The 13,201-nt window shown below is 34.5% G+C and overlaps 1 protein-coding gene across 1 annotated transcript in view; it reads left to right on the top strand.

The window, feature by feature from the left end:
• Positions 1–10,894, top strand: part of CCDC91 (coiled-coil domain containing 91) — a 206,048-nt gene extending 195,154 nt beyond the window's left edge. The window contains exon 11 of the mRNA XM_023514714.1: positions 9,823–10,894. Within this exon, the coding sequence (XP_023370482.1) occupies positions 9,823–9,933 (111 nt within the window). The 3' untranslated portion in view covers positions 9,934–10,894. The remainder of the gene's footprint in view (positions 1–9,822) is intronic.
• Positions 10,895–13,201: the final 2,307 nt, after the last annotated feature.

The raw sequence follows: 13,201 nt of genomic DNA on the forward strand, positions 1-13,201 counted from the left end.
AAAAAAAAAAAAAGAGTTATGTTTGTTACTTGAACAGTAGCCTGAACAATATATATTTGGGATCTCTGGGTTTATTTAATTTACAAAAGGCCATCCCACAGATTACAATATTTACACTATCATAATTTGGGAAAAATATGTCAAAAAAGGATATTTGTGGTTTGGAAGCAAGTAACAAATTATATTAATTTTTTAATGCAAGATACCACCTTAAAAATCAGTCTGCCTGCCAGAACCAATGTATCTTGTATTTGAGATAATGCTTACTTGTTATTGAACTGTAGTAGGAAATGGAATTTTTTTATTAATGTGTAAATACAGAGCCCTAAGATAGGCAGCTAGTACACAAGTTCATCACCTTTACTTTGCCCTGAAGTCCTCCTACATCTATGGCTTTCTTTCTTTTTTTTTTTTTAAGTTGTTTTGGAAATATTTAGATTTTCTTTGGAAGTAGTCAGAATTAGCAATCAAATAGTTGCTACCAGAATTCTTTTCTTTTCAAATTCATTAAACTTTATACATGGAAAAACTAGAAAGTCTAGTTAGTTTCTGCTGTTGGGCAAGCAAAACTAAAATCTTCACTCACTACTGCAGTGCACGCGGCCAAATGCTGTTGCCTAACTTGTAAAATCGAATAAGACTGTATTCCAAGGTGGTGTGCCTGCACATTAGAGTCTGGAACACATATTCATTTATTCTGCCCATATGGTTTAATGAAGATCAAAAATGAGTATTTCCATTTTCCAGTGGATTCTATGGTAGTTTTGGATGAAAAGGCAAAACTACCCAAATATGTAGAACTTACTTTAGATGACTCAAAAACAGAGAATTTACTTACCCTAAGACATCTTAAAACAAAACAAAACAAGAAATAGTTCTTTAGTTGTGGCCAATAAGGCTTAAGAATCTTTATACCCGTTTTTCATTTACTCTAGAAGAGCATCTGTATTTCATCTTGTGCATACTGGAAAGTTACACAGCTTCTTTATTAAATGTTGACATTTTTGAGCTATCTTAATAGATAGACACGAAATATACTTTAAAGTTGGGAAATATTCTCAAGGAGAATAGGAGATGTGAACTCTTAATTGTAAGTCTTCTTGGGACCCAAATGGTGGCCTTGAATGATCTGGTGAAGTTAGGCCTAAATTTTCTGAATTTCAAGGTTGAGGCAACTGGTACTGCCTTAGTTCAAACCACGTCCTAGTTGCAATTATTTTAAACATGTATTTTATGCCATTCTCTTATCCCATAGTTGGTTCACAGTCTCTTTCAACATGATTTACAATAATGACATAGTTATATTCCCAGAGAGGGGAGTTCATGTCTAACCTCCAGCTTTACACACAATGTAGCCCTCTCACATCAAATTTGCTTATCTGGAAATGTAAAGAAAAGACTATTTAAACAGAGAAACTTTGGTGCGTGTACCAGTAATAAAAAAGGTACTAGAGAACCTCCATTAATACAGGCAGTAATGTTATATAGCTAAGTCTCAATTTTCTTCAGCTGCAGTGACGAGAAGCAGAAAAGTAAGAATGGTGACATTTAAGGCAAAATGTTTAAATATCAAAATAAAAATAATCACCACTCAGGAATAACTTGATCTTCCTTGGGTTTGTCTGTCCTTGTTGTGATGATTTTATAAAACAAACCATATACAATTCTGGGTGTGCGTTAAGTCTCAAAATTGATTAATAATCTGCATTCTTCATGTCCACATCAAGGGTAGTCATATCATCTCCCTGGAGTGGTTTTTAGCATCTTTCTTACTAGTACTCTAAGGATGAGTCAAAATCCATTGTCCAAACTTAGTGAGGCTGTAGAATCTCCTTGATACATAGTAGGATTTTTGAGCCAGTAAACTCAGTTTAGTACATTTAAATATTTTTAAAAAGCGGATTATTTTAAGTATATAGGAGGACATTAGGAATATCTTAACCACACAGAGCATCAGTTTCCACATCTGTAAAATGTAAAAGTTAGACTAAGCAGTCTCAAAATCTTTTACCATTAAAACTCCACCGGTACTTATTTTTGAAGAGAAAACTAAATCAGTATTGTTTTCTCTATATATTTGCATTTTGAGTCTAGAAGAGTTCCAAAAAGGAATTGATTCATGGACTGTTTTCCAATATATGCTTTATATGTATATAAATACACAATTTCAAAGTTGAAAGAGTTTGGGAAACATTACTTTTACAATAGTCGTTTTGGTAATTTGCAATATATAAGCACAGAGCTTCTGAGAAGTTCGATAGAAAAGGAACATTTTTAATTCTGAACTTACTAAATTTATTTGACTGAAAGGCCCTTTTTTCTTAATAAATAAAATAAATGAGCACAGAAATGATGATTTGTGGAACAAATTATGGGAAACACTAATATATAAAGACCTTAACAATCTAGAAAATAATCCATAGTAGTTTCCTAGGAGTATTGTAGCAATTCATAACAAACTGGGTAGCTTACAACGATAGAAATTTGTTTTCTCACAGATCTACAGGCTAGAAGCCTGAAATCTGGTGTCAGCAGGCCATGCTCTTTCTGAAGGCTGTGGGGGCAGCCTGTTCTGTGCGTCTCGCTCGGCTTCCAGTGGGAGCTGGTAGTCCTTGCTCTTTGGCTTGCAGCTGCATTACTCCAATCTGTGCCTCCATCTTCACATGACCTTCTTCTTGTCCCTATCTCTTCTTAAAGGTATTAGGTCCTGACCTAGTCTAATCCAGTATGATCTCATCTTAACCTACCTCTTAATTAAATCTGCAGAAACCCTATTTCCAAATAAGATCGCATTTACAACTTAAACACACCTTTTTGGAGGACACAGTCCCACCCATTACAGTAATACTTGTTCAACTTTAATATCCCACTGGTTCCTTTGAGATCATGTATTAGAGTGCACCAGGGCTTAGTTTCTTCGCACCTTTTTTCTTTTATCTACATTCATTTCTTAGGTATTTTAAATCTGTCCTTTAAATGCCTTCTATATGCAGATGATTTCCAAAATTGTGTCTTCATGCTTTGTCCCCTGAATTGCTAACTCATAAATCTGTTATCACCAACATATCTAATAGGATTAGACAAATGTATCATGTCCAAAATAAAACTCCAATTTTCATGTGGCCAGTTCTTTCTAGGTCCATTATATCTAAGGAAATGGCATCATCATTCTATGAATTGCTTTTTCTATGAATTCTATGAATTCTCTTTTTCATTCATCTATACTTCAAATCCATCAGCAACTCAAGTTGGTCCTATCTCAAAATATATCCTAAACCTGACCTGCTTATAAGCCTCCACTGTCAGCAATCTGATTAAATTGATTTAAAAAATGGAAAATCCCAACTGGATTTTCTTTTTCCACTCTTGCCTCACTACAGTCAGTTGTCCACATGGTAACTAGTGTGATGTTTTTCAAGCATAGATCATGTTCACATTTCCTGCTTAGAACTCCCCAATGTCTTTCCATCAAAGTACAAACCTGTAGGTTTCTACATTAGCACTTATCTACTCCTCTGATCTTCTCTCCCACTAGTTTCCTCTTTGCTCACTTTGCTCCAGTCTTACTGAATTTCTTCCTTGTCCATCATCAAACCAAGTCTGAACCACTTTTAGAGCTTTTCCCTGCTGTTTTATCTGCCTTGAAATTCTCTTTCACGTTTTTTACGTGGCTCCCATCTTCCTTCACTTCTTTTGGCAGGGCTGCGGTGCAGTGGGGAGACAGAGTCTTGCCCTGTCACCATGGTTAGAGTGCAGTGACATCATCATAGCTCACAGCAGCCTCAAACTCCTGGAATCTAGTGGTCCTCCTCCATCAGCATCCCAAGTAGGGACAACAGGTACCTACCACTGAGTCCAGCTAATTTTTTTCTATTTTTAGTAGAGTCAGGCATCTCACTCTTGATCAGGCTGGTCTTCAACTCCTGAGCTCAAGCAGTCCTCCTGCCTCAGTGTCCCAGAATAATATTATAGGTGTGAGTTGCCACACCCAGCCTCCTTCACTTCTTTACCTTCATAAGACTCTTCATTACCACCCTCTCCAAGTAGTCTTCTATAGTAACTCAACCATAGGATCTCCCATCTACCTCTAACTCTTAACTCTTTGTTTTTTTATAGCATTGATCTCTACCTACAGAGTATTAATTTATCTCCTTAAGCTAAAGTATAAATGCTGTAAAAGTACAGAATCCTATAGGAGCAGATATATAGTGTTGTCTTACCAGTATATCTCTAGTGTCTAAAACAGTGCCTGGCACATAATAGATGCTGAATAAATACTGAACAAATGAATAAATGAAAGAATATGTGTAACTAGATTTTATCCATTAGATTCAAGACTCTTCTTCAGTGTCTATAAACAGTTTTGTCTTTGTTTTTGATAATCTGCTTTCTCTGAATTTTCTTTCCTTGTGTAAGGAAATGCTCTTGATCCTCTAAAAGCCTGTTCAAGTACCCAGGGCTGAAGTTTTCTCTGCTGCTCTCTTTCCCCATACCCTGTCTTCCTCTCTGATCTCCCACCAGACTACGTCTTTACTATACATAATAGCACCTAATTGTTTTTTAATTGTTGCATGTATGTCTCTCAAAGAAAATCACCATCCTCTTAAAGACAGGGAGACTATTGTATACTTTTTTGTCCAGTCCCCTGAGCAATAATGCATAAATATTGGGGCATCATGATTTTTTATTGATGAACTGATAGACTAAGTAATAAATTGGTTGCCTCCATTTTAAAACATGTAAATAAAACAGCAGATTGACCATATGTGTTTGTAAAGTCAGAAAGAGAGGCATTCATGTCTGAACAACAGTGTTAAAAGGGCACCATTATAATAAACAAGAGACTGAAGAACTATTTCCTTCTTCATTAGAAGGTAAACAATCCTTCTTTCCCAATGTGATGATGTTAACTGGAAAATCTGCCTGTTTATTTGTAGTTCCAGATCATCATACTTGACCTTTCTTCAATGTCTATGAAAGAACTTGTTAGTGAATGTGAAAACCGAATCCATGAAACACATTATTACGAACCTGATAACATTTGTGTATGAGTCACTCTTTATCAGTGGATTTGCCAGATATCCATTCTAGCAGTTTTGAAAAATGAGATTATTTTTTAAGCATGTATTTAAAATGTACAGGAGTATAGGTTGGAACAAAAAGATTGATAAAAGTAGATCTAATATTTTCACATTTCTTGGTATACTTTGTTGGTAGAAGCTCAAAATACTATAGAGTGAAAGCACGGTTAGTACAAAGTATGTTATTGTGTATTTCAAAACAGACTGTGAACAGTATTCATTAAAATAAATCAGAATTGTTTGTTTGTAATTGACTTTGAATTACAAGCAGTCGTCCTGCCTTGGCCTCCCAGAATAATAATATAGGTGTGAGCTGCTGAGCCCAGCCTCCTTCACTTCTTTCAAGATTTTCAAGACATGTTTTAAAATCAGGTCAACTAATTGATCAATTAGTATCTATCACTTGATGAAGTTTGATCTTTAGACCAATATAAGTTCACCATCCTTCATATTGCATTTAGGTGACTAGGAAATAAATGCCAAGGTCAGGAGATGTTTTGTTTCTGTTTTCTTTTGCTGTGATGTGAAACACTCATAGGAAGATAAATATGACATAGAAAATTAATAGGAAGTCGTATGTTCTTTTTCTCCCTAAGCTTATTAAAACTAACAACTTTTAATAAGTAGTATGCTTCTAAAAGCCTTTTAGCAATATGCGAGCAAACTGAAGCGATGACCAAAAAAAGGACCCAAAAAAAAAAAAGATTTACAAAGTCCATGTGTGTATTTTAGAGACCTCAGAATTTCTAGTTTTTTCCAGATATCTATGAGAAGTTGAAGCATGACAGAAAAAAAAAAAATGAGAGAGAAAACAAAGCAGTTAATGCTACACTATTATGAAGAGATTTTAAACCCCATATCTAAAAATATTTGCCACACCTACTCTGGTCCTAATATTTGTCAGCAATATGTCACAGAATACAAATATTTGATTCACTTTGAAATGAATGCCACAAATACATAACTAGGTCCCATTCTTCAAGGGGTAAAAAAAAGTTGAATGTTTTGCCAAAATTCTTGCCTCAATAAAAGATAATAAGGTCATGCCTAATAAAACAGAAACTGTTGAAATTCAGAAATTTGCCAAGAACATCAGTTTGATGTGTTTGTTTCAGAGAGAGGAATTTAACATCCTTAGAAGAGAAGGGTCATACATGTTCCCTCTCACAGACATGGTCTTACATAGCACGCCCTAGAAGGACCCACAAAATTGGAAGCTCAGCTTTGTGACGGCCCAATTTCTTTCTTCACATAGAGTATCAGTGTCTCCTTGTCACCCTTTAAAGTGTTGACCTCCCATTTATTTAAAGGACTCTTACCTTCAGAGAGTTCTGGAGAAGAGTAATAAAAGCTGTGAAATGGGCCTTGGCAGCTGCCTGTATGTCAACTTATAGTCAGTAATTTGAAGGTGACTTTTAACACAGCAAGAGAAGTACTTAATATACTTATGTAGAAATCGGCCACACTTTTTTGTTCTTATCCTTTTCTAAAAATTGCAGAATATTTTTTCTGAATATATACATCCAAATTATTGTTACTTAGCAACAGTCACAGGTTGAATGCTAATTACACCATGTGAATTTATACTATACCCTCAGAGAGAGACACGTTTCTCTTTTATCGAACATCCAGAAATTCTAAAATACTAAATCAAATTTGTTTTTAATGAAACTCCTGATATGTGCTTTTGAATTTTGAGTTATTAAAGCTAGCCCCTAAGATACCTATACATAAGTTATGAAGTGTAACAGTAAAACACCCATGAGGCCACCTCCAAACTGACTCTACACATCTTATACTGCCTGATTCCACCCTCCAAATACAACTGTCCAGTTTTGATTGTACCGTTTCTTTGCCTTAAAAGGAAATGTTTTCTCACCTACTTATATATCTCAATTAAGTTCTGAGTTTTGCCTTTCTTGTGTGCTTATGAAAAAACAATATGAGATGCCTGTAGGTGGGGTTACTTCCTTTTAAAACTCAATTTTGTTACAAGTATAAACAACTATAAATTTGTGTATAATACATATTCTTCTGAAATATTTTATATTGGCAACATGTGATATAATAAGATTTAATGTAAAGCCATAGTAATTAAGATAATGTAACATTCACCTATAACATTAGAGATAGGTGAATTTTCTGAACAGGATAAAAAACCCCAAGACAGATTTGTGCATGTATGGAAACTTGATTTATGATTAGAGGTAGTATTGCAGATCACATATTCTTTTGGTGAAGGAATTTCTACAAAATATACTAGTGAAAGTATACAGCGGTCTGCATTGAAGGATGTTAATAACAGCACTGATTAGAATAGACAAAGATAAGGAAAAATACAAATATCTGTCAATAGAATAATATTAATATATATTGAAATATCTGTTACATATATTAAATTCTAACCATATAATGGAAACTGTTTAAAAGAAGAAAACAGAGGAAACTGGTCTTCTCATACATATAGTTGGGAATCGTAATTTGGTACTCTGTCTCTCGAAAGCAATTTGGTAATATCATCACAGTTTATAATATGCAAATCTTACGACAATAAGCTTCAACATGTCAAAATCTGTCCAAAAGAAACCGTTGAACATCTGAAAGGTGAGCATTCAAGTTGTAAATTTCTTTGTTGCTTCAAAATCAAAACAAAGTTGTAATAAATATGCATGTCTGGCTCGGCACCTGTGGCTCAAGTGGCTAGGGTGCCAGCCACATACACCTAAGGGTTCGAATCCAGCCTGGACCCACCAAACAACAATGACAGCTGCAACCAAAAAATAGCCAGGCATTGAAGCGGGCGCCTGTGGTCCCAGCTACTTGGGAGGCTGAGGCAGGAGACTCACTTGAGCCCAGGAGTTGGAGGTTGCTGTGAGCTGTGAAGCCACGGCACTCTACCCAGGGGGATAGCTTGAGGCTCTGTCTCTAAATAAATAAATAAATAAATAATATGCATGTCTATCAGTGAGAGAATGGCTAAATAAATCATACAATACAGTCAAACAATTCCGTAAACTTGATAGGGAATAATTCCAGGAATGGCAGTGGAATAAAGTGATTGTGTGAACCTTCCCACAGCTAACAATTATAAGATCTGGAATAAATATTTTTTAAAGGCCATATTTAAATGGTTGAAAATATCCAAAAGTAGACAGAAATCACTGGGGAATGGGCTGGAAATGAGTGTACATTCTTCTGGGCTGTTTGAATTTTGACAGAGTGCAGAATAACTTAAAAAGCTGCAAATACTTAGATTTTGATCTGTTTTACATATGGTAAAATGAAACTTTAAAATCCAACTTTAATCTCCCACATATCTTTTAGAGTTGGGTAAGCATGCTTCTTTTCACTGTTAGCATTAACGGTGCCTCTGTCATTTCCTGTTAGGTTGACTTGCTCAGTTAGGGTTATGGATTTATTGAGCCATTCAACCTCACCAACTGTTTATCAAGTGTCAACATTTGCCAGACCCTCTTCTAGATTTGGGGATATAGTAGTTAGCAAGATAGGATTTTTGCTCACTTGGATTTTAAGAACTCTAGACAGGATTTTAAGAACTCTATTGTTTAATAGTCCCATAAGCATAAGGTGTATGTTCAAGGTATTATCCAATAGAAGAAGAAGGGGAAAAAGAGACAATGTGGAACAAGTATAAACAGAAATTCCATGGAGTATATATAGTAAAATCTCCGAATATTAGAATTGAAGGGAGTCAGCATGGTTCATTCTTACTACATGAGCATTTTGCTAAATATAATGTATTCTTTTTAGATTGATTAATGCTTAAGATACTTCAACATTTTAATCTTCTAGTTTTTTAGTCATTTTGAGTATTAGTAGGTTATAGAAATATCATTTAATAGAGAATTCTTGTTTGGATTTGTCTTTGTGGGTGGGAGGCTTGTGATAAGAATGTCAATTTTACATAAATATGACAGGCATATATTGGGAAATGGAATTTATTTGGTTATCTTTGATTGTTTATTTGGCCTTCATTGTTCTATAACCTGTACACCAGATATGCTCATTGTTTGGTTATTTTTATGCCGTGGGCAAATTTTCGGGGGCACAGAGTTAAGAACTTTTTTCCTTGCCCTCAATAATCTTTACCATCCAGAATGTCCTGTATTACGTATAACCCAAATTACTTCCCTTAATAATCCTTTTGTTTTGTTCACTATGTTGCTATTGATACATTAAAACAACCTAATAAAAAATTCTCTACCTCACCAGAAGAATGAGGACAAATAAGTTTTAACGATATTAGATATTTCTTAAAGTATACCTTTCCCAAAAACTTTCCCTAATTTTAGGAAATTATCACCATTTGTTTTACTAAACCTTATGCATGATGTAAATATGCTATTTCTCTGTAACATGTATTTCTTTTGTTATTTTCATCTGTAGTACTTATATGATCTTTACAGGTGTTTGGTCTGTAAATACATTAGGAAGTGGTATTTTTATACTATTTTATATTTTTTTAAAATCACTCTGATCAAATGTACATTTTTCCAATAACTGAATACCAACATCAATTACAAGATTGTGATGATTATCATCTCACTTTAGATGATAGGCCAGAAATAGTGACTCAGTTTAGTATTATTTGATTTCCAAAATCATCTCATTTCGAAAGATTTTTCTAATGGGTTTCAGTAATATTCTTTATCCTTTAACTAGTCTATTTTTTTCTGTTTCTCTCTCTCCTTAAAAAAAAAAAAAAAAAAAAAAATGACAGCTTGATCAAGTCATCCGCCAAAGAAGCCTGTCCAGTTTGGAACTTTTCCTCTCCTGTGCTCAGAAACAGCTAAGTGCTTTAATAGCTACGGAACCAGTTGACATTGAATAAAGAGAACATGACAAGCTAACCCACACTGGCTTTGGAGAAATCATTAGACCTTTAAAATGCGTGCTACAAATTATAAATATGCTTTTGTTTTATTTCCAAATCTTGTAGGATTGATTTCTAGTTCAAGGATAAACCAAAACAACATTTATAAGAACCATCAAGTGATCAAATTTCTTTTCTTTTCTTTTCTCCTTTACATTTACTATTATTTTATTAGCAGTGGTAGTAGCAGCAATAGAGTATAATATGACCCCAAAGCCATTGAAAAGTGCAACATTATCAAAATTAAGTAAACTTTATATCCTTTGGTGGCCTGTAATACTTGGCAAAAGTAGTAAATATTGCTTCATGATGACTCTCGATGAAAAGCTGGAATGTAACCATACATTTATTTGATTTTTGAGGACAGAAATAGCATGGTTTTCAGCATCTCCTGTGTATCTAACATAACTTGGATATAAGACGCTGGTAATGGTATAGAATCATTCTGGTATTACCAAACGTTTTTTCTGCAGTTGGATCTATGTACTCTCATTGGTCTACTGGAAACAAACAATACAATTAAAAAACTGAAGAGTGTTCTATTAATTCAACTTTCCTCTCACTTACCACTTAAAACTAAAGGACTGTATGATAATATGCTTATTTCCTATTTCTGCTCATCAAAGGCACAACAAATCAATAGTCATTTTTCTTATGAATCAAATCATGAGCTTAATCTCTAGAAAGAGAATCTTAACTCAGACATTTATTGGAATTCAGGTTCAAATAGGATTTATGAACTCTTTTCCAAGTATTTCAAGATGTACTTTAATTCATGAGCAGCGTGCTTAAATGCACTAAAATGTCATGAAAATGTATGTGTGAAAATGTTTTGTCTTATTTTCAGAAATGCATCTACTTTCATGGGCTTTGAATTTTTCTGAGATTTCTCAGTGTAATAAAAAACTCTCAAAACTTACTTGCTTATAATTTTTTTATTTCTTTTAGAATATTCTTTTTAATTCTTTTTAAAAATCTTCTAGCTCAAGCCACTATATCCATGTATGATGATGTTTTATAATACTACATATACTTTTCCTTAAATATGTATAATAATACTCCCCCAAATCATTATTAATAACTATAATAATATAAAAGGAAGGCTTTCATTCAGGAACAAATCGGTAGCACAATGTTACGGTCATTATTTGAAACCACTTGACTCTCTTTGTTATCAAATTAAATGATATGATACTTTTACAAGTGACTTGGATATGAGTTAGATGACTGTAAAACACACAAGGTCACGGACGCTAAGATCCAGAGACAGCAGAAATATCAAGAGGCTGTAATAGTCGTCATCATCTACACCCCTCCTTTATCCCTGGACACCACAGAATGTTTTTTTTTTCTTTTTCCTTTTGTGGAACTTTTCCAACTTTGTGGTTGACATAGAGTAATTGTTGTCTAAAGTAATTTGGAAAAAAACATGATACCTATCAGTCTGTATTTGCAGAATACTCACCGTGTACAATTACATTGCTACAACACTACAGTGCTTTTCGCACAGAGGTGTTCTTAAAGACGACTGAAAAATATACTCTGAGTATGGGATTGTGATTACTTGAATACATTAATTCTTTCAAACTTTATTAACTACTAAATTATTTCAGTGATGGTCAAGCTATAGAGCTCCATTTTAAGAACCATATTCCCATATTCTGGTTTTGTTCTGGTTATCAAAAGGACATAGACCATCTCAGGTAGTATTCATGATCAAGTATTGTACTACAAAGGTAAGAGTTTTTCCCTGAAATGTGACACACACACACACCCCCGCAAGTCTTGGAGAGAAGGAGTCAAATATTTTTATATCTAAAATTTTCTTTGCCTTGTGTATGATTTTGTTAATCCTTTTTACATAGCATTTTCTACCTTTATGTTTAGGTGAGCCACTGTTTTGAAAGGCTGCCAGTCAGAGAGCAGTTAGGATTTTTGAGTGGTATAGCCATTGTGACTCTGTTTTCCTTAAATAGTAGAAAAGTTCAACTTTGCTTTAGTAGACATGTTATCCTCCCCTCACACCCTAAAAGGATGAATGTTTGTTTTATGCTAAGTACTTTCATACATTATCTCAATAAACCTGGGTAGTTACAATAACTCTGTGAAGGAGATGCCATATACACATTTATGAATGGAGAAGATTAGGTTTCTTATTGGCCAGGATGACAGGGTGGATTTGGGATTCAACTCCAGGCTTTCAATACATAGTTCTTTCCAATAGATACCTAATATTTTCTCACAGAGAAAATTTTGTCCCAGGTAGTCTCACTACATTAGTTCAGTATTTTAGGAATGAGATTAGCCTTCCTTGTAGACTGACTTAGTCTGCTAGCTTTACTACATTCTAGTTGTGAAACTTTAGGTAAGTTGCCTAACCAATGTGAGTCTCAGTTTTCTCATTTCTGAGGTGGAAAGAATGATTTTTATAGATTTTTTGTGAAATTAAATTAAGCTTATAAAGTACCCCCATATAGACCTTACTAGTATGGGCACCAGTTCACATTAATTCCCTTTTCTCTGAAAATTGCCTGCAAAGTACAGGTGTGGTTGCCCACAGTCAAATCATTCTGCCTCTTTAACCTTGACTGACTGATCTATAGGTGAAGACCTGAGGCCAAACTGGGCCTCCTGTGAAAAGTCATGTAGTAACAGACTTGAACCTTGATTGCTGAGGTCAAAGGTCTCCTACCCCTGTCTGTTCTGAGTCTTGAATTCTACGAGATAACCCAATAGCACTACTTATTTTTTTCCCTTAGGCTAGCCAGAGCCAGTTTCTATTATGTACAACCAAAAAAATATTAACTAAGGCAGTCCAGCACAGAGCCCAGTGTGTAATCCCTGGACACTCGGCACTTCATTTCCTCTACCATACCAATCCACATCCAAAATGGGAACACTCTTTGATTTATTTTAAGGAATGTTAAAAATATAACTGAACCAAAGCCTCTATTGTCTAACAAAGCCAAGTAAATCATAGATACCCAAAACTATGAACAAACAGTGTCCTATTTAGAAATTTTCTGTCACTCGGAATCTAGAGTAGAGGCTTAAACTCTTCTTCGCTAAATGCTGACTCACGTTCCAATTCAAAGGAGGCTTACTCAGTGATTGCTTTGAAATAGAAACCAGAACAATATCCCTATGATTGGTGTTACTCTGCACTGAGTCAGTTATCTATAATTATAACTTCATTTTGGTTGTGCTCTTTTTTTAAATCTGACAA

This window comes from Otolemur garnettii, unplaced genomic scaffold (genome assembly GCF_000181295.1).
Source record: "Otolemur garnettii isolate 467f Iridium unplaced genomic scaffold, OtoGar3 scaffold00057, whole genome shotgun sequence".
Lineage (NCBI taxonomy): Eukaryota > Metazoa > Chordata > Mammalia > Primates > Galagidae > Otolemur > Otolemur garnettii.